This window comes from Lacerta agilis, chromosome 2 (genome assembly GCF_009819535.1).
Source record: "Lacerta agilis isolate rLacAgi1 chromosome 2, rLacAgi1.pri, whole genome shotgun sequence".
Taxonomy (NCBI): Eukaryota; Metazoa; Chordata; class Lepidosauria; order Squamata; family Lacertidae; genus Lacerta; species Lacerta agilis.
The window spans coordinates 78,246,340-78,268,199 of NC_046313.1; the positions used below are offsets into that span (position 1 = coordinate 78,246,340).

General features: G+C 39.9%; 1 protein-coding gene across 1 annotated transcript in view; it reads left to right on the forward strand.

The window, feature by feature from the left end:
- Positions 1 to 21,860, forward strand: part of CACNA2D3 (calcium voltage-gated channel auxiliary subunit alpha2delta 3) — a 487,051-nt gene that overhangs the window by 335,648 nt on the left and 129,543 nt on the right. The window contains exons 14-16 of the mRNA XM_033140932.1: positions 6,279 to 6,296; positions 18,633 to 18,704; positions 19,858 to 19,938. Coding sequence (XP_032996823.1) covers positions 6,279 to 6,296; positions 18,633 to 18,704; positions 19,858 to 19,938 — 171 coding nt within the window. The remainder of the gene's footprint in view (positions 1 to 6,278; positions 6,297 to 18,632; positions 18,705 to 19,857; positions 19,939 to 21,860) is intronic.

Here is a 21,860-nt window from a genome sequence, read left to right on the forward strand (position 1 = left end):
GCTTCATGCAACTAACTGCTAAACAATCTAGCAACAGAATGAAGATTTATCACACAATGGTTCCTTAGATCTTGAGCTATGTGGTGATATCTAGTGTTAGTCATATGCAGAGCACACCCATTCACATAAATGGAGTTAAGCTGATTGATTTCCTCTGGTTATGACTTAGTTGGTTGTTATACTGTACTATGTGTCCAGCAAGTCAGACCCTTAGTGACTGTTAATAATGGCTAATCAGCCTTTTTAAAAGAAAAAGAAAAAAAGATGTGAATGCACCCATTGTTGAACTGGATATTTCTTGGTCTGTGCTGCAGTTACTAGACTTTTTTTTCGATTTTATATTTACTATGACAGCATTTTAGGACTAAATTTGAAGGTAAACAGTCAACGAATAGTCATGTTTTAGTACTCTTATTATACTTTTTTGTAATTATTAGGAATGTGATGTTTTAAAGAAGCCTTTTAGATGAGAGGTAGTAGCACCAAAAGTCAGGCCAGTTCAATGAAGTATATATGCCACTTTCTGAAAGAGGCCAAAATGACCAAAGTGATGGGTGGAATGCAAGATAGTACTTTAGTACTTAGTGGGCTATGTGTCTGTTGGATGGAGTCTACTCGCACAGTAAAACTTTTCCTCCTCTCTCCTGCCTGCACACAGTGGGGAGGAAAGTGTGGGGGCACACAGTTGGAGGAGTAGGGTGAAAATCCCGTTGTACAAGTGGACCTCATTCCATGCATGCAACACCCTAGTTGAACCCTGCCCAATATATTTATTAATCTTTATGAATCAAAAAGATGAATTGAGAGAGGTGTTCTGCAACATACCAAACTTAACCAATCTTTCTTCCAGCTCCATAGGAGCGGAAACTCTTCCTGTACTCTTGCTAAAGTTCACCAAACAGCTAGAATTTCCTTAAGAATTGTTGCATATCATAATAGGTGAATTCATGTTGTCAAAATATAAGAGCTGAGCCAAAGTTTAATGAGTTTTGAATTTTGTGTTGAAATTAGCATGTTTTGAGGAATGAGAACATTTTGTCAAACAGCTGAGTGACCTACGCGGACATTGGACAATGTGTTTCTCCTATAAAGCAGGAACAGTCCCAAATCTTGGGATCAGTAATGCTGTGCAAATGCGAGATTTCATAAATTTGAATAACTGTTTGAATAAAGTTTTAGAAACATTCCCCCAACTCAACTGAGCTACAGCTTAGTCAGGGTCATTTTATATACTCTTCATAAGCTTTCCACCCTGGCCCATTTGCTTGTCAACAGGGTTAGGTTGGGCACATGTGACGGGGCAAGGATTACCAAGATCAGAAAGTGCCTTAGCTTTAGCTTTATTTTATTTGGTTTCGAGGTAGGGATGGTCAAATTTCTAATCCATGTCACTTTAATCTGATCTGTTCATTCCTATGAGTTATTTTCAGCCCTTTTCCATAGGAATCTGCTGATTTTCCAAGAATTTGCAGAAATATTTATATGTTAACTATTTCCTTCCCCAAAAATAGGCATTTCTCCAGAGGTGGTAAACGCATGGCATCAATAAGTTATGCTGCCCTCTTGTGCCTGAATACAGGAATCACAGGTCTTTGTCCATTACTGGCTCCTCTCTTCCTCTTGACCAAGTCGTTTCTCATGTTGACCCAGAGCAGTCTCTCTCTCTCTCTCTCTCTCTCTGTGTGTGTGTGTGTGTGTGTGTGTGTACTCCCCAGCTGCCTACTCCTCAGGCTTGTGATTTGTGCTTTAAAAACATTTTGTCCATTTGTATGAGAGTGTACGATCTGCGTTGTTTGCCTTAGCTTTCCCTTATCAGCCTTCTTCTGCCCTTCCCTTCTTATGATCACTTTCTCAATCTCTTTGAGATTCAGTTGCAATGTCAGTAGCTTGGTTTAGTCAGTTGCCTGGACATGTGGATACCAGAACCCCACACGCACACTGCTTTGGGGATCCATGATGAAAGAAAGATGGGATATGAATAAATTAAAGGCCATAGCTGACTCTGTGGAGCAGGAGAAGCACAAGCGAGCATGAAGTCCTCAGGCCATGCATGTGCAGAAGGGGTGCTGAGGGTTCCTTCCCCTCCCCCTGACTGCGGGAGACCTGTGATTGAATTTGAATCTTCCGTGGGGTTGCAAGGCAAGCAACACTTGGGGACTGCTAAAGTTCCTCATTCTCAAGTCTGATGAATGAGCTATTACAGGGACTGCACAGTTCCAAAAGCGACCCTTTGGGAGCTGCTGCTTACTTCCTTCTTGGACTGGAATTCTGAGGTGGTAGTCAAAAGCCTGGCACTGATAATGATGACTTGCACTAATACTGAACGTGAAAAGGATGTTTTAGATCACCTTCTCTCTACTACTAAGTTTAAAGTCATTTTAAAAGTTATTTAAAACAATTAAAATATTTTCTTTTTTACAGTCAGAGGAGCCCTAAATCCTACAGATTATTTGCACCTGAAGTCAATCCAGCGAATTTGAAATTGTTTCCAAAAGTATTACTTTTTTAAAATTACGGCTGCCATTAACAGAGCAGAGGTATACCTAGGACATCAGTTTGCTGACAGCTTTTACATGAACTTAACAGTATGGGGCAATCTTTCAACTTGTAACCATCTGTTACTCTGTGAAGTTCTGTGTGATGTTTTGGTCAGGCTATATAAACAATTAACATTTTCTACAGTATAAGATAAAATGCAGACCCCATGCCTACAGATGCATATGATTAGCTGTACTGCTTGAAAAGGGGGAAAGTATATAGTATATTAAATATTGCATAGCGGGGTTGCAAATAGAAGGAATGCCTGGTGCTAAATGTGAGAAGGTGCTTCATACAGCTTTCCGTATAGAATTGCATCCCTTTTTTGGAGTGTTTATTGCATCACCAATGAAACCTAAGAACTGGGTGCGAGTCCTACATTCCTATATATATAGGGTTTTATTTTCAAATTTGTTACAGTTTATTTCAAAGCCCTAATCGAACAAGGGTTCACAATCTTTTCACCACGGGGAATATCTCCACCGGATGAGACCACACAGATTCAACAAGACCTTGACCATAAATATGGTAACAGATGCCCTCTGCGTCTCACGCATGGTCAGGTTCAGTTTTTCTCTGACTATGCTTTAGCCATTTCCCATGCTGCCCCACTGCCCTCAGTTTCCCTCAGTAAACCAGGAAGATGCTTGAACTCTTCTGGCAAGGAGGAGGAGACAACCTGGGAGTTACTAAGTCAAGTTGCCTGTGTGCCTAGAACAATGCCAAACCGGACAGTCAGTCAAACACTTTCCTGAAAAATTATGGAAACCATTTGGATCCAGTAGATTTTGGGAAGAGACTATCCTAAATGCAGAAGCAGCTGAAGGACTGAGACGCTATGCTAGCTTTTCAATCATGTGCCTCTCCTACTTACCAGGAGAGATGAAGCAGTGCAGAGGTCAACCTATCGGAAGGCACTGGTAGAGTCAATCCAGTGCTTCTGCTGTGCCGTACTACTGCACCAACCTCCCCACCACCTCAACCCAGCCCTTTCCCCTCCCAGTAAACAACAGCAACTCACCTGCCAGGAAGCAAGTAAAGGAACTCTACCCCCATCAAGTCAGCCACTTCTAACTGGCCCTTCATTCTTCCTTTAGTTTTATTCATATGACTTAAAATGCATTCTGAACATAGCTGCATTGGTTTTCTACAAACAGCTTTGGATGTACAACGACACTTCCTTTCCCTCTCTTCCCACTACCCCATGCCCTATAAATCTGCTCCACAGGGTTGGGGAAAACCCCAGAATATATTTAGGAGGAAGTGGAAAGGAGAGGGGGAGGAAGTGCCATTGTGTAGCCAAAATTGCTTGCACCAGCAGAGCTATTTACCCTATATGCTTTAGCATAGATGCCTCAGCTTCTGTGCCGGTAAGATTTGTCCTCCAAATTCTGGAGCATGACATTGATGTCACAGCAGCACTTCTCAGGGTTCTAATCCAGAATCATTTCAATTCAGAGGATAATTCTCTCTTTTTAACCCTTCCTGGCCAAGCAATTTTTATTCCCATGAGCAAAATGGGCAAGAATCCCTGTTGATGCATGGCAGCCTTGAGACTGTAAAACTTCATGTGTGAAGAATGCATGCGTGGAAACCTGTAATTGAAACAAGCAATTGATGATACTGAAGGCATGGCAGTCAGTGCAAGGAAGACTGGACGGAAGTCAAATTGGCTAGGAGGAACATGGGTTCTTCCGGTAATGTTTGCACTTGTCTGTTGGAAACTTCCAGCATCTCCCTACTAAATTGGAAGTAGAATATTTAAGGAAGAGGTCAGCAACTCGTAGATTCCAGCTGGGAGGTATTTTATCAGCTGTTCTCTTTGGCTAATACTGATCTGTGTTTCTACACTGCATGCAATGCATTTTCTAAATTTGTTGTGGTTTTCTGTCTTCATCTGATGCTTCTAATGAAAGCACTTGCTGCTGACACTGTTTCTTAGGGGGATCAGATCAAGACAGGCACTTCATGGTTGGAAGTTAATTGAGTTTAAATGAAAATACTAAAGGATTGGTGTGTGGGTGTGTTGGCAGAGGGCGGGGGGCTTGTAATTGACTCTACTGGTTAATAATGCTCAGTTTTATTGACAAAATACCAGACAATAGTGGCTACCCTCCCAACCCTGGAGTTGGGACTATGCAATGTAGTTGTTTTACCTAGCCAGTGATGTGTGTGTAGGGATGGACAAATCTGTCCTTTTGGGTTTCTTACTTTTGCAGTCTCAAGTTCAGTTCACTCCATTTCCACACCACTTTGCAATGCTTACTTAAAAGTTCTCACAAAAACCTGTATGTATTTTCATGCACATTGCACAGTTCCGTATGTAAATTTTCCAGGAAGTTTTCACCAATATAATGCACTTTTGCACATTGTTTTCATTAATATACTTTTTGTGTGTGTGCACTTTCCCTTAAAATACCCCCTTTTGTATACTTTTCTGCATTGTAGAACTACATTGCAAAAACAAGCGTAGTGCAAAGTTTGAACGATAGCTGTGTTTCAAGTCATACAATGGTTTGGGAAGGGCAAGTTAAGTACGCTCACATTAAAATGCAAGCCATTTTCTTCCTCATCCCTATAATGTATGATGTACAGTACAGTTGTAGAGCCCTATTTTGGATTGTTCATTTGAGTCGTAGCTCATGGTATACCTGATGAGTACATCTGTGTGGACTGAATCAGCATGTCTTCTTCGGGAGTAATGTAGGCAAAGTTAAGCATTTCAGTGGCCCAGTGATTTCAACAGAAGGGTCAAATATTTTCTCAGTTCTCCTACTGAAAACTCTAAATCATCTCACACTGATTTCAGTGACATAAATCAGTGTGTAGCTTTTCACTGGAGTATGCCTTTATTTAGATATCAACAGCAACTTTGATCGGTTTGGAAGAATGTAAGATAAATGGCACAGATTTTACAGTTGCAATTCAGCTCTCAAATAATTGTGACAGTTTCAGTAGTAACAGTATCATTCTGCCGTTTAGTAGCATGAAGCTTTCCTTTACAAAATCATAATTGTGTCTTATGCACAGGCACTCAAATGCAGCTCATACTTGTGTTTAAATATGTGCACACAATTATGAATATGTACAGTCGTACCTCGGGTTACATACTTAATTGGTTCCGGGTCGCTGTACGTAACCCGAAATGTACGTAACCCGAACAACGCGTTCTGTGCATGCGCGAAGTGTGCAGAACGCTTCTGCACATGCGCGGATCGCCCGCACGGCAGGTTACACTTCCGGGTTACGGGAGTACGTAACCCGAAAAGTACGTAACCCAAAGTGTACGTAACCCGAGGTACGACTGTATTTTGAACGATCCATTAATTGGAATGGATCTTAACAGTAAGAAGGACCTTAGAAATCCAAGAAAGGCCTTTTAAATGATGCAGTTACCTCTACATTGAATTATATTTGTGTACAGGAAGATGGAACTTCACAATTCAAGTGTGATACCATATCTTTTGGGGAAAACATCCCTTTCCTCTAGCACTGCAGTGTTTTAACAAATTGCATAGTGCTAGTGATAATTAGCAGACAAGCTGCCCTTTCGTTCCTCCTATAGTCCCATGTTTATGCAGCAGGTTGAATTAATTGGAAATATTTCTCCTGTTACTTCCTCTATTTTTATTAGCTTGGTGATTTTTTTAAATTAATGAAGCAGCTAAACTCACGTTTTAATATATCACATCAATTATATAATGATGGCTTGTTCTATTTTGTTCTTGTTTTTTTTCCAGCTTCCTCAGGCTCAAAAGGTAAACTATTTTCAATCAATACTTATTCAAAAGAAATCACCAACTCTTCATGTTTCCACAGTGTCATGAATATGGTACAATGGTGATCAGTGAAATGCTTTACAGTGTCACAGCTGTAATGAACCGGAGAGCATAACATTGCTTAAATCAAAGCCAGGCATTGTAAGCAGTCGAGTCACCCACTGAGAGTTACAATTCAGACACAATGTGAGAGCTATTTGAACAAAATGGACATGGAGTGGACTGCTGAGTTGCACAATAAAGGGTCCATTTTGTTATCACTTTGAAAATAATAGGCAACCATCAAATGGGCATGGCAGTTATGAAGAAGCCACCCCTAGGCCGTCACATTCCCCACCGGAGGAACAATGGGATTCATGGCATGGCTATATCCTTTCACTGGTCCCTATTGTATTGTCTTATCAAAAGCCTCTCAGTACATCTAGCATATGGTTTGTCCAAGGAGGTTTCCATGCAACATGCTCTTGTTGTTGTACAGCTTCTGCTTTGATATGGTATGATCCAGAGCTACCCCATTGCATTTCATGATATCACAAACAACAATTGTGGCCAGCACAACATACCACTTGATGCCTGTTGCATCATTCTTGTATAATTCACAAATATAATTGAAACACACATGTGTATATATACACACACACATACTGCTGCAGTTTAGAATGTCACTGTGTTATTAGGGGTGCAGCATTTAGCCTCCCAGAATTCCTGTATGATTACAACAAAATAGCTTTGTCCCTCACACGTCTGTTTTACCGTAATTATTACTAGATCAGCAGGCTTGAATGGAAAAGTCCAAGTGCCCCTCTGTTTGTGTGCTCAGCTGGATTTTTCCTGCCATTATTGAGCGGGAAAGCCTCCCTCCCCACTGCTGTTTTTCACTTTTGTTTCATGAAGCTGCACAACTTGCTTTATTGACGCAGAAAGAATAAAGTAGCATGGTATGGATAAAAAAAGCCGGAGTGGCAGAAAACCTTTGGCACAGGAGAGGCGATCTTTAAGCTTTTCCTTGCCCCAGCTACTTCTCTCCTCGAAAAATACACATGCACCCACTATATTTTCTTCTGCAACCAAGAAAAAAAAGCAGGGGAAAGCCCCAATTTTAATTTTAAGGTGGGGGGGGGACAGGTTTAAGCTCCTTTGCTTGGAGCTGTTGCTTTGATCATTTGGAGTAATAAAGTTAAAAGACAAAAACGAAAATCTTTCTTCTGCCTCACATGTAGCTTGGCTCCAGGTTAGAGCCAATGGCTGTAGTTTAGATGGTCCAATTATAAACATAGGGTCACACATACATGGAAGCCTCCATGTTGTTTTCTGTGAGGAGAACTATGCATGCAAGATAATGGTCATTGAGTACTCAAATTGTCACTAAGGTGTAAACCACTTTAACTGTTTTATGGACCACCCAAAGAGCTTTAGCATTGGGGTCATATCGAAATGTGGTTAGTAAATAAATAAATAAGTAAATAAATAAATAATACATTGAGGACCAAGAACTTTTAAATGCCAAATCTATTCCAACCCAATTATCAGTGCAAAAATAACTACGGTCCTTTGGTTTCTAGTTTCCAGAGCAAGCAAAATCATTATGAAGATGCTTGCAGCTGCAATTCTAAATGCTCATACCAGAGAACAAGAACTAATGAACGCAGTGGGACTTACTTCCGCCTCAACTTTGTAGGATTGTGCTGACCATAATCTTTTTAAACTCCCGAAACCCACCCGTAAAGGTTAATAGCCTTTTGAAACTTAGCAAAAATGTAGCTGTACTAAATAAATCTGGCTTCATTATCCTTCTACATTATTTAGTAAATACAATTTTTGGTTAAACTCTTCCACTAAAATGCCCGAGCCCCTTTTTAGTTGTTCATTCAGTTCAGAATAACCATCCACAGGAAGGGGGCGGGGAGAATACTTGAATTGGAACACCTGTACGGCATTTGAGGGGGCGGAGCCTGTCACTTTGGGGCTGCCTTCTAAGGTGTGCTTATTCAGCATGGAATGAGCAGCTGAAAGGGGCTTTTGGATACAGCAGGGGTGGCCAACTTCTAAGAGACTGCGATCTACTCACAGATTTAAAAACTGGCAGTGATCTACCCCCTTTTTGTTGAGTTTTTTTTTAGGAAGGATAGGAAGGAAAGCCCTGTTTTGGGGGGTTCACGTAAAAGTTGTTAAGCTTCTTTAGGGAAGAGGAAAGCGACATTGAGGTTTTTTTTAGGAAGGAAAGCCCTATTTTTGGTGGTTCAGGTCATTTCAGGGGTGCAGGGCAAAGGTGTTGAGCTTTTTTTAGGGGACCCAAAGTTTTTTAGCTCCTTTGGGGGGAGCCACTGATCTACTGGTGATCTACCACAGACACCCAGTGATCTACTGGTAGATCACGATCTACCTGTTGGACATGCCTGGGATACAGTGTCAGTGATTTGTTATGACTACTGTATTACTAGAGTTAAGGCAAAGGTAACCAAGGAAAAAGCACTATGTCAGTTATGGGCATATGATCACCAGTTTAAAGTAGCGGCGGATATGATACCTGTTAAGAGTATGCCAATATCAGTTCCCAGCTCTGGAGTATATGCTTTTGATCATTGTTACAGATCTACAAGACTTCCATATATTCTCGAGCACAGAGTCACAAACACTGGGTTGTAAAGGCAGAATTGTTGCTCTGTTAGCATCTCAAACGCCAAGGAATAAAATCATTTCCTTCAGGTATCACTGTAGTTCATTCTTTGAACCGCTTTTTAATGAACAGGAACAGCCCTGTTAAGTATGAACTCATCGTTAAGCATATGCACAGTCCCATTTCCAAAACATTGGGTAACCACAATTCGCTCCCCCAGACGTTGTTAGGAAAATGACCTGCAAGTCACTAGGTGCAATTTCCAGGCAGCCTTGGGCCCTGTGCTGGGAAATAAACAGGGAAATAAAAGAGGGATATGAAAAGTGAAAAGTATGAAACCATAATAGGTGTTGGAGATATCTTGCTGCAATTTATCAGTGTTTCTCTAAAGTTGACTTGGAACAGCCTTCAGAAGCCAGTCTCCCTTGTGATATTACAAAACTGTTAAGGGATTCCATATTGTAATAGTTATTCTATTCTCATCAGTCAAGTTTATTGTCTCAGTTCTACTTCAGTCTCTTGAATAGCATCGTAATTATCTTTCAGTTATTGTTGCAAATCTCATAGTTAGTTTTCATCCCACAGGTTTGGTTTAAAATGTAATATCGCTGCTGCTTATTCCTAGGCTTAGCTCCAGCCTCTTCTATGGTTAGCAGATGTTGGATGCAGTTGTGGTATTTTTAGTGCTCCCAGCTTAATTTGCATATGTTTTTTCAAGGCACTAGTATCATCTACCTTCACTCATTAGCAGAAATCCCTTCTTGCTCATTAAAAGAGGTTGCTTTCATATGCAGTAGCCCCATTCCTTGCAACTTTTCTGTAAATGGTCATCGGTGGTATATAAGCAGTTGCAGTGCTAAGGACATGCAGCGTAAATTGGACGCACAGTGTATGTGTGCCTATCTAATGTCTTATTTGGCTCATGAAGTCATAAGGCAGTCCTCAAACAGAAATATTTACAGAGCTACATCATCATCTTCAGATCTGTATCAAGCAACAGGGAGTTGTTTGATAGCTAACATGAACTTGGTATGAAATTCTGAGTGGAAATGGAGTTTTGTTGAGTGTACTAATTAGTTCCCCCCATTCTGAATAACACGGAGATGTTTAACATTGAGACTTTCCCCCCAACTAACTGAAGCATGATGAGAAGTTTTCAAATCCATTTGGCATTTGTTTGTTTGAGGAAGACCAGTGCAGGACTGATGCTTGTCTTTGTGAATGACTTGAATCAATGCTAGTGTATGCTTTGCCATATGGTGTCTGAACTTGTACTGTGTTTTTGTTGGAATCTGTGTATCATCTACAAATGTTTTCTGTATAAACATTTTAAATGGTCATGTCTCTATAAACATGCTCACTATAATCTTCAGATGATTCTAGAATAATAATGTTGCCATCCAAGTTTACTTTTTAAAATTTCTATCTGCTTGAAATCTCATATCAACTTTTAGGGATTGTGTGTGGTTATTCTTTGTGGATATAAACAACCATTTTGTCGACAAGTGGCAGATTCTCTCTTACGCTACTATTAACTGTAGAATTCAAAGTATTTATTGCAAAATAAATAAATACTGAAAATGGTTTTAAGTAAGCTAACTACTATAAATTCCTACCAGATACGAAGAAGTGTGCATGTTATTTAAAATATGGATGCCTATATGCAATGGACATTGGTAGAAATTCAGGACAAATTGACATTTACCAGTATACGTTTTTAGGCTGCCAGGAAGAAATGTAAGAAAATTAACAATGTTGCATTCAGCGTTAGTACTACTAAGAGTAAACTCAATGAAATTTATGAACATAAGAAACTAATGCCCATTAATTTCAGTGGGTCTTGTCTGAATAGAACATTAGATGCAACTCAAAAGTTCCTTCAGCAGCAATGTCATCTTATACAGGACTGCTCAGAAGTAAGCCCCATGGAGTTAATGGGACTTCTAGGCAAATGTATATAAGGTTAAAACCTAAATGACCACATTTCATTCACATTTCTATAATTTATTGGTAAAGGGAACATTTGTCATGCCCCGGCGACTCAATTATTTCTGTCATTCAACAGAACATCTGAAGAATAACCAAGTGCCTTCAGTGTAATCCATTTCCATGATTTATCAGTTAATGTCAACATTTATCAAACATATTTTCACTAGAACAATCTTTCTGTTGGTTATTTGTTACCAAACTTTCTGTGGCATTTCTTATAATAATGGCTGGAAGCATTCTAGAGTCATCTAAAGGTTAAAGAGAAAAACAGCAGAACTACAGCAACAGGTGGAAGTGTTACTTTTAAAAATTATGACTACCATAAAAAGAGAAGAGACAGCAATTTGCTCACAAATTTTACACAAGCTTAACAGTATGGGGCAATCTTTCAACTTGTAACCATCTGTTATTTTGTGAAGTTCTGTGTGATGTTTTGGTCAGGCTATATAAACAGTTAACATTTGGTACAGCGTAAGATGCAAGGCAGACCTCATATCTACAAATGCATATGATTAACTGTACTGCTTGAAATGAACACAAGGACAGAGAGTTAAATATTGTATAGGGACTTTGTAAATAGAGCGAATGTCCGGTGTGCTGTTTTAGACCGCTTTCTATGTGGAATGGCACTGATCCTTTGAAGGGGTTACTGTGGCACTTCTGAAACATAAGAATTGAAGTTACAGGTAGGTAGCTGTGTTGGTCTGCCATAGTCAAAACAAAATAAAAAATAAATAAAATCCTTCCAGTAGCACCTTAGACACCAACTAAGTTTGTTCTTGGTATGAGCTTTCAAGAACAAACTTAGTTGGTCTCTAAGATGCTACTGGAAGGAATTGTTTTTATTTTTTATTTTGTTTTAAGAATTGAAGAATTTAGATCACTATGTAAGAAGAGACATGCTACAATAAGATCTGGACATGTCTGATTAATTTGGTTTTTGGATGAGCCCTTCCAGGCTTATGATGCCATAAACAAAACCCCAAATAATTAATTCAGAGAAGCAATTAGTTTACTCTGGGCTTTGAATCTGTGTATTTAGCCCTCCTGATTTCTAACCTATTCTGTTCCTCAAGCATAAGCTACTCCTATGTAATCGCCCACTGGGGCATTGTTTTACTTGCTTTGTTGAAACAGCAGGCTTCAAGCTGTGTTATCGTATTCCTGTTGCGAGGTATTTAGTACTGAGCCTGTATGAAACAGGAGGGACTATTTATTAGCCATAGTAATGAAAGAGAGTCAGCCTTGAAAAAATAATTTTTCTTCATTGAAAACATGGTTCCCCCCTGCCCGAAATGTTTTTAGAATATGCCTCTGGCATATAATCTTGCTCCCTCAAAGTTTCCAGCAGCTTCTTTTCTCTTTGAGTCTTAACTTATTTGGGCAAGGCTTGCTGTCCTTTTATCTTGACACTATTCTGTTTCCAAAAAGCTAGACACATCATTTATCATTCACTGCTTCATTTACTTTTTCCTACTTCAAGGTGCTGAATTACAAGGGAAAATGGGAAATTTGCAACCCTGATATTGCCGTGGAAATGCATCAGCAATTTTTTAAAGCATTTTTATTAAAGTTATCTAAAAAGTTAAATTGAACCAAATGAAGTACAAAAGAACAATATAATGGTACAGTAGCTATTTATGGGTTGTTGTTTTTCTGGAGTGCTGCTTATTTTCTTTGCAGTGCATTTAAACTCTCTATAAAGCCAATGCCTGTGTGCCTGCAGGAGCATCATGATCACACATGACCCACACCTAATTTCCAGATGTTGACCATAACATCAGCATAGGTGGATCCCGACACATGTAGACTCTAATCACGGACCTGTATATCACAAAATTGAATCATGCTGGATCACATTATGCACATGTAGGCCCCTATGAAGAAGTTGTATGATCATCACAGGATCAGGCTGCAACGAAAAGTAAATCTGATTTATTTATTTTCAGGGGTGGGGGGGAAGAGCAGTTTTATTATTATTATTTTTCAGTTCTTATTATATTACATGCACAGCATCCTGAAGCGCCCCCCTCCCGCCCCATGCTGGAGTGCCTGGTATCTTGTGAGCCTGTAGAATTTGACTATTCTACTATGTTAAATGCTGAATTGGTCCTTTGAATAGTTTTTTAAAAATAATAATAATAATAATAATAATAATAATAATAATCTGGTGTTATAAGAACCTCAAAAGGAGAGTCATAATATAAAACCCAAAGTTCTGTTTCTCAACAAAAAAAAAACACGCTTCCTCCCCCTCCCCCCCAAAATCATTATCTCTTAAGAAGTTTCCTTCCATTTAAATTTTGTGCATATCATTTTGCATATCATTTACAATTAGGAAATGTAGATGTCTCATGAAATGTAAAAATACCCCTTTGCAATAGCACTTAAAAAGAAATGGCAATGTGTTTACCTTTAAAAATCAAAGCAAATGGGAGTAGGAGAATCTGGACTTCGTTACTGGGTTTAATCTAATTATTCTTGCATTTCAAAGGACAAACGCACACCCTTCTATTTGGAGTAGGAATGCTGAAGATCTTAAAAATAAATTCTATTATACACACACACACACACAAAGGAGGAGTTGGTATTAACATTGACAGAAGCAAACGGTGGGTTTGGTTTTTTTTGTTGTATTAGAATTTGAGGCAAGACAACATGCACTAACCTAACGATACACACTTGTTATAAAAGGTCTAACTTTTGGGCCAGTTCACGCAACATGAATTGCAGGCACAAATCTTGTAAATGATCTCTGGCCTCGGGAATCTTGAAGTCTCCACCAAAATACCTCATACTGTGGCCATATTCCTGAGAGCTGCACTGACTTGTTGGGCGGGGGGTGGGGAGCTCCCTTCCCACACAATACATCACATACTGCCTGAGCACAGTGCATGGAAGTCTTTGGGCCAGCCAAAGCAGGAGGCTATCACCCTATGTGGAGAGCATGTCTTCCAAGCGTAGTGTGAAATGTTTATAGGGTTGGTCGTGTTAGAAGGGGAGCATTTGAAACCATTCTTTACAAATAAAACCAAGAACACAATCCTTTCAGAATGAGGTTTGGGGATTGTCCCTTCATCTGCCTTTCGGCAGTCCCTGCCTCTGCTGTGAACTGTGCCCTCTGTCCAAGAAAATATATATATATATTCTACCTTTTGTGGAATTTGTAATATCCAGGTGGAAGGTATTCAGATTTCCCTTGCCTTGTTGTTTCTTGTTCTCTCTCTCTCTCTTTCTTTCTTTTTTTCCTGCCTGCTTGCTTCAAATCGCTTATCTGGGGGAACCGCTTGCTTTCTCAACCCATCCAGGAAAAGGGCTTCCCCAGAAATTGCACTCCCACTTTTTGGAGTTTTGAGCACTGGTACCGGCTTACTGTTGGGTGGATGATGAAGACCAAACTAGAATTAGCTGGTTCCACCTGATGCTGGTTCTCACTCTGCCTACTGTTGGGCTTCTTGCTTTTCACCTCACCAGCTACCACTGTTGTCTCAGCTGGGGGGAAACAGTCCTTCCTTCAGTGATAAATGGAGGGGTAAGAGACATCCATTGAACAAAGGGAGATATTTTTGATGGAATAGTTTGCACTCTCCACTAGCCTCCTGTCTCACACCTGCCTTTCTTTTCTGTGTGGCCACACATAACCATCTATGTACCAAGTGTGAGGCTCAGGATCCCACCTTCCCACAGTTCTCTTATGCATGCCTGGAATTCTGGACCCTTACTTTATAAACCTTTGCACTTGTTTTGCTCTTCTACTTCATTAAAATCCTGCCTAGAGCTAGCTTATTAAACACCTTCAGCTATACAGTACAATAACTTCTAAGAAGAATAGAATTAATAGGCCAGGAATATATAGCAATGTCAAGGATGGCTAAATTTAATATTACATTAATCTTTGGGAGGAATTTCTCTGATTTGGTCACCAACTCATAGTTAACAAGTTCCATTAGGAAAAGTGACTCAGCTCTGCTCACCCATTTATGTAAAGAGAAACATTCAGAAAGCTTGATGCAATGTCTGGAAGACTTGCTCTGTTTTTTGTTTTTTGTTAATTTCAATTGCTTCTGCTTTGTGGCTTCCCGCTTCTTACATAATATGTTAATGTTTTCCCTAACATAACAATTAGAGTTAAGCTGGAACGTTTCAGGAAGGCAACCATGTTAACCTTATGGTATCTTAAAAATGAACAGATTTATGGTGCAATATATAACTTACTGTGGACCAGGGACCACTATTTTCAGAGGCTTGAAGCATCTTCAGTTGACCAGGTATAAAGGATAGGAACGGAATGACTCTTGAGATCAGTAGCAAAGCATTGTGGAAGAGGGACATATTACCTCATTGAATTTCTGAAAGTTTTTCTGCTTCCCAGAAAGCCATCATATTCATAGCACGCCAGGCACCCCTGTCTTTCACTGCCTCCCGCAGTTTGGCCAAACTCATGCCAGTCGCTTTGAGAACACCGTCCAACCATCTCGTCCTCGGTCGCCCCCTTCTCCTTGTGCCCCCCATCTTCCCCAACATCAGGGTCTTTTCCAGGGAGTCTTCTCTTCTCATGCGGTGGCCAAAGTACTGGAGCCTCAGCTTCAGGATCTGCCCTTCCAGTGAGCACTTATACTTCTTCTTAATTGTATTTCAGTTCAACAATTACTTTGATGAAATACATATTTTGTTATGTGCAAATGTCTTTAGATACCTATTAGGTCCATATTCTACACACAAAAAAGTGACAATTTGTTGTTGACAAAGGACAGCTGAGCATATAAAGGGCCCCATTACCTTCAGTAGTTTAGGGCCTCATCAAACCTAAATCCGGCCCTGATACCAGCCTCCGCCAATCTGGTGCCCTCCAGATGTTGTTGGATTGCAGTTCCCATAACCTTCTCTGCAGTATTATCTGTCCTGGCTACTACTTCTGATTTCTTGCTCTTCTTCACCTTTTTTGTATGCTTGCCAGCTTCATTTCTATACGTGAATCTCAATCTACCTTCCAACGTTATAAGCCAGCAGGAAAGGCAATATAGTTCACTACATTTCTGTTTCCTATATTAACTAGGTTTCTTCTTCCTTCCCACTCTTAAGTTTCAGTTTCTTGAGTTTGTATTTTCCATATTTTGCATCCCAGAAAGTAACCATTTTATAACATAAAAAGCAAACGCATAATGTCTGAACAGTTTCGTTCATGTTGGGCATTCCTTTCACAATGTCCTTTCCAGTTCAGAAAATTGTGATATTTGGCAGCTGTAAAAACATTCAATCTGATGCATTAGCCATTTAACATTTTTGTCCTACTTCTCTGTTTATACAAATTATTAATAAATATGTTGTTTGAACCCATGGGACTCCTTCACTAACTACGTTAAGACTCCTGTCTTCAGAAGCTAGCTAATTTCCACTTGGTTTATCACCTTTAAAAAGTATTTTATTTTAGATTTAAACTTACACGTGCTTATGATTACATTATTTCGTGATAACAGAATTCCTATGGATTCCAGTGGAGCATACCAATTAAAGTGTTTGTTTGTTTAGGCATTTGTTGACTGTCCAGGAACAACATTGCTTGGGTGGTTCACCACCTTCAAAGAGAAAACAACCCCCTCCAGCTTCCATCATGTCTTGGCCTTGTTTTTTGCCTAATTATATCAAAGAGCCATTTAATAAAATGACTATGAAACAATTTCAAAAACAAATAGTTGGATTCAGAATTAAGCGTGCATAACAGTGCTGGCAGAAGCAAACGTGGGTGCTTTCTCCTCTGCATTGCAGCCTCCTCAAAAATGATCCACCAAGGGTTGGGGGGCCCTACAGAATGGGTAGGCTGTAGCATGGGCAGATGGGTGATCCCTCCCCCCCACACACACACATCAGGGAAAGGCAACCTCAGAGAGTGGGAGCTCTGCTTGTGAAATACGCTTTTGCCCAGTTTTCCAGGATCCTTCCTTCCCCCTCAGCCCTCCCCATGCCACAGTGCACCATATTTTACAGGGAGGAGGGGTGGAGAAATCGGCTCCACAGCCCCATTTTAGATGCTTACTTCTGGAGTCGGCCCATAACTTCTATTCAATCCCTACCTGTCAATATAACATCAGGTGCTTTAACTAAATATACGTTCTGCTAAATGTTTGGTGTTTTGCTCTTGACTTTCTAAAATACTTTGAGGTGTGGCATTCTCTCAGTGGCAGTGGACTGCTTGAACAATTGTTTCTCCCTGGGGAAATGGCAGCATGTTTTGATAGCTCTTTGTACCTGTAAACTATCCATGCCAATATACATTTGTAAGACGGCAAAACTCTGCATCCACCAAAAGTGCTGTGCTGCAGGACACTGTGGGGACGCTCCTGAGTGCATAACACATGCTTCCAGGCATTACACCCTGGAAACCTCAGCCATACTGTCTGGACCCATTGTTGTGCTCTTACAAGTGATGTCACTGTGGCTGGGAGGGAACGTTTTACCAGCCCCTGGCTAGAGGGGATTGAGGGATGTGTGGGAATTGTGTGGGAGGGAAGATCCAGAGAGAATTTTTTTTTTAAATTCCAAACATATGCTTGTCCCTGACCACAGTTTAGTGCATGTGTGTGTGTGACTTAATTCTGTATATCCTGTCACAGTGTTAATCTGCCACATAATGTGCTTTGTAAATAAATAGTATATTGAGTAGTAATCCATATAAAGCAATTCTTTATATGTGTACTTTGTTCATAAGGATACATGAAAGGCTATCGTATATTAACTATTAATGCCTCAACTCCCACTGACTGGCAAAACCACATTATACCAGCTTTACAGGTAAAAAAAACTTTGAGATATGAACTTTGAGATATGAGGAGTCATATAAAGACTTATTTTTATATTCTTCCAGAAACAGTTTTGCAAACAGTCAAAATTGTCCATCACAAATCTACCGGGGGGGGGGGGGTATGTCCCTGTTTTTCTAGTCACAATCTTAGTATGTGGTTGCCATATGTTTGGTGACAACATAGAACTTGACTGTTTCCCAATGCTGGGGCTGAATTTGGCCATGGGAAAGCAGGAGGTAGAAGACTGGCTCAGCCACTGAACAGCACTGTTTTTTCGCTAACAGGGAATTTGCCTGTCATCTGTGTTTGCATGAGCTGTATGCAGTCTGTGAGGCAGGAGTTCACGGAGGTCAGCAGCATTGTCGTACATGATCTCTAACATAGCTGCAATGCATCAGAGATTGTGGAAATGACTATGGCTGAGAGCCATAAGCTTTCAACTCACTTCTTACCAAGCTGGCATGAAAGCCATGTAAGAAGCAGCCCAGTGGAGTGTAGGTACCATCATCTACTACTATCAGAGTGTTCATCCTGCAAAAAAAAATTGTGGTCAATGCAGTAATTTGGATCCTACCAGAAGTGAAAATGGAAAGAAATTTAAGGGAGATTTGTCTACATACGAAAATATTCAATACATATCCAACAGATGGGCAAAAGATCACAGTAATATATTTCTCTTTCTTTAAATGAAAGATGATTTCAACAACACCTTCCTATAGGCACATGTTTTGGACTGAGCCTCACTTAGATGCACTGAAAACCAATGCAATGCAGGTTACGATGGGCTCTTAAACATCATTTCCATTAATCAGAAGATAACATCTTTGGATGCTTTCATAGCTATGATTTGATAATGGTCCCATCTCATATTGCTCTGTATTAATATCTCTTCTTATTTTTTAAATGTAGCTTGCAGACGATCAGGGATTGGTTTTGATGACCACTGTTGCCATGCCAGTATTTAGTAAGCAAAATGAGACTGTAAGTACTCACGCCATACACCAGCCATGTGCTACAAAATCAGCACAAATATAAACGTCTTGATGAAGCTATGCATTTCTTGACTGTTGGTATCCTCCACCTTTCCCCCATAAATGTGTACTTGCTGTTAAAATAAATGCCACACAACATACTTAGCAGCAAAGAACTGAAAAGTAAACTTTCAGTGGTTCTTGAAATAAAACACCTTTGTCCCCTTTTAAGAAGAAGCACACATTAAAAAATACAAGTATCAAGGTTTTAAATACTGTTTAGCATAGTTGGTTTTTTTGGGACATCAAATAGGATGCAATCCAGGTAAAGCTAAATATTTTTATTTATTTATGCTTGGAAGCTATTGGTTTCAATAGGATCTAAGCACCCCAATCTTTCCCTGAATTGTTCAGATTAGACACACTATTGTATTGGGCGCACAGCAGCCTACTCTTCAAGGCAGAATACATCACAGACAGGAAAAGGGTAACACATGTGCACCTGTAACCAATTTTACCATAGAAATTCCCTGCAACAACATGTGCACATGTTTGTGCATAAGATACTGTACATCTGTGCACACAGACACAAACGTGTGCTTTTGCTGTCACTGTGGTTTTTCTGATTGGAGCAAATGTCTGTAATTATTCTTTTCTTAGTGCTAGTGTATATATCCAGAAATATTTCTACTATATTTCTATAACAGGGATCTGGGTTTTTAAAAATCTATTTACATTTTATATTTGCATTTACCTTGCCCTTCATATTTAATTCTTGCCTCCTGGGCTTCACAGGCTATTTGGAAAAGAAGATAAATTGCATTTTTCTATGCCATATTTTGTCTGGATGGGGCTTCCTGAGTCAGAGTGTTTAATTGAAAGGATCCTTATCAGCTGCAACTTTGCACACAACCTTTGATTTTATTTCTAGGGTAGGGAAAAGAAGACAACTATTGATTTTGTTTGTGTGCGTATTCAGCCAGATTAGCTGCAGCCACCCATAATGCCTTTTCAAATAGTTGGAAGAATTAGCTAGTTATCGGCAGTGCTCAGTTCAGTTTTAATCCATATGGGAAATACTTATTGACTGAATTACTGTGCTCTAACTGTAATTGTTTGTTCCAACTAATCTGCATCCCCCCCCAAACAATCTTTTAAAATAGAGATCGAAAGGCATTCTTTTGGGAGTGGTGGGCACAGATGTTCCAGTGAAAGAACTTCTAAAGACTATTCCAAAATACAAGGTAAATAACATTTTAATTACCAATTCATTGTATTGAATTAGAAGTAAATTACATTTACCCAGTATATGCTGCAAAATATCTATTGAATCCGGATATGCTGTTCTGCAAATGAGCAGCGTCTTCTGCAGGGAGAACTCTATGGAAGAAGGTTAGCTACTGGTTGACAGGGCTGGGAAGGAATTTCATGCACATTCACAACTGGTGTGGGTCTTTGACCTTCCTCATAGCAACATTTGTGTTCTGGGGGTTGTTGTTCATTATTTTATATTTCACCACAACTCAGGGAGGTAGCACACGTACTACATTCCAGGCTGTATGATAGGATCATGACATCAGTGCACACAGTGGTTGGCCTGCATGTCATGCAACTTCCATCAACAGCTGCCTGATAACTGGATCCCATCCTATGCCACGCCAAAACTCAGTGAGCTGTAACCAATAAATTTGTGGCCTATTATAACCCACAAAAGCCTATGTGTGGCTTTTCCTCTCCCACATTCCACACTGCAGGCTGAACAATATATCACTGCCTTCCTCTTGCTTAGCCAAGCTGCAAGAATGACATAAGATATTGGGCAAATGAGAATTTTAGATTCAAGTCGTTGCTATGCAACTAATGCACTCCTTTGCTTGTAAAACTATAAACAAATATACAAGAGGACAATATAGCAATACCCACATGCACACACACACACACACAGAGAGAGAGAGAGAGAGAGAGAGAGAGAGAGAGAATTAATTGTTGACTTAAGCAGTTCTTCATAGATTCAAGAAAAAAAGCTTCAGTTTCTCAAACACATTTTTTTTTAATCTTTTGTAAGATTTGTGTCTATCTATGGTATCTCTTACTGGAGTTAGAATTTGGGTATGCAGTTACAATTATTGCCCAAGGTTCTGAATTAGCTACAAAGCAGTATCTTCAAGGTTTGCTGAGGTGAATAGTAAGATCAATGACCTAAGACAGCACATCACTAGTTTGGGTTCAAACTGTAGCTAAATAAGGACAGGGCATTGGCAGTAATAGTAAATTATTGCATCACAATTTTAAGTATGCCAATGTACCTTGTGCAATATAGTTGAGAATATATGTGCCAAAAAAGTACAATACCAGTTTCAAGAGCACTGGACTGGAGTCCCTTTTCATTGTCAGCCATTTCCTGCAAAGCAATCTGTACCTGATTATGCACCCCATTGTAGTAGAAATTACCTTAGATGATAATTTCTGTGTGTGTGTGCGCGCACACACACACGCAAGTGCACACACGCAATGAGGGCTGCTCAAGGGCAGGTCAGCCATCAACCTCTTTGTACCATCAAAGCTGTGGCTCTTGAATTATGCTGATTCCCTCTTCAACTATAGCCCCTCATGGCCCATAGCACACCATTTCTCTGACCTTCAAGTGCAGCTTTTCGGGGCCATGGGAGAAATGGGGAAGTGATGGGGTGGAGGAGAGGGCAAAGCCCTATTTTGTAAGCAGAAACTTGTTTATGCTTCGCTGGGTCCATCCCACCATTTCCCTGGTGGTATATAAGATTGATCCTTACTTTAGAATGAACCTTATCTGAAGTTAGTGGCCTTTCATATAAAGTAATGTGACCTTTAAGCTGGAGAATGTCTTGAGAACAGTCACAATTGATTATGAGATGATTGGGCAATTTTAGAAATAAGTTGTATTATGCACTGCAAAACACACACACACACACACACACACACACACACCCAGCAGGTTTAAAACTATTTGTGTATTTGATCTGCCTTCCCAGCGGTAAAGCTGTGTTGTACAGAACATCTGCCAAAGCTATCAGCAGCAGGGTTTTTTTCCACTAGGGGACATTTTAATGACTAGACACCAGTGATTTGAAGATACATTTATTGCAATCAATGAGAGCAGTCAGCTGTGTAACAGAAGCATTGTCAAAAG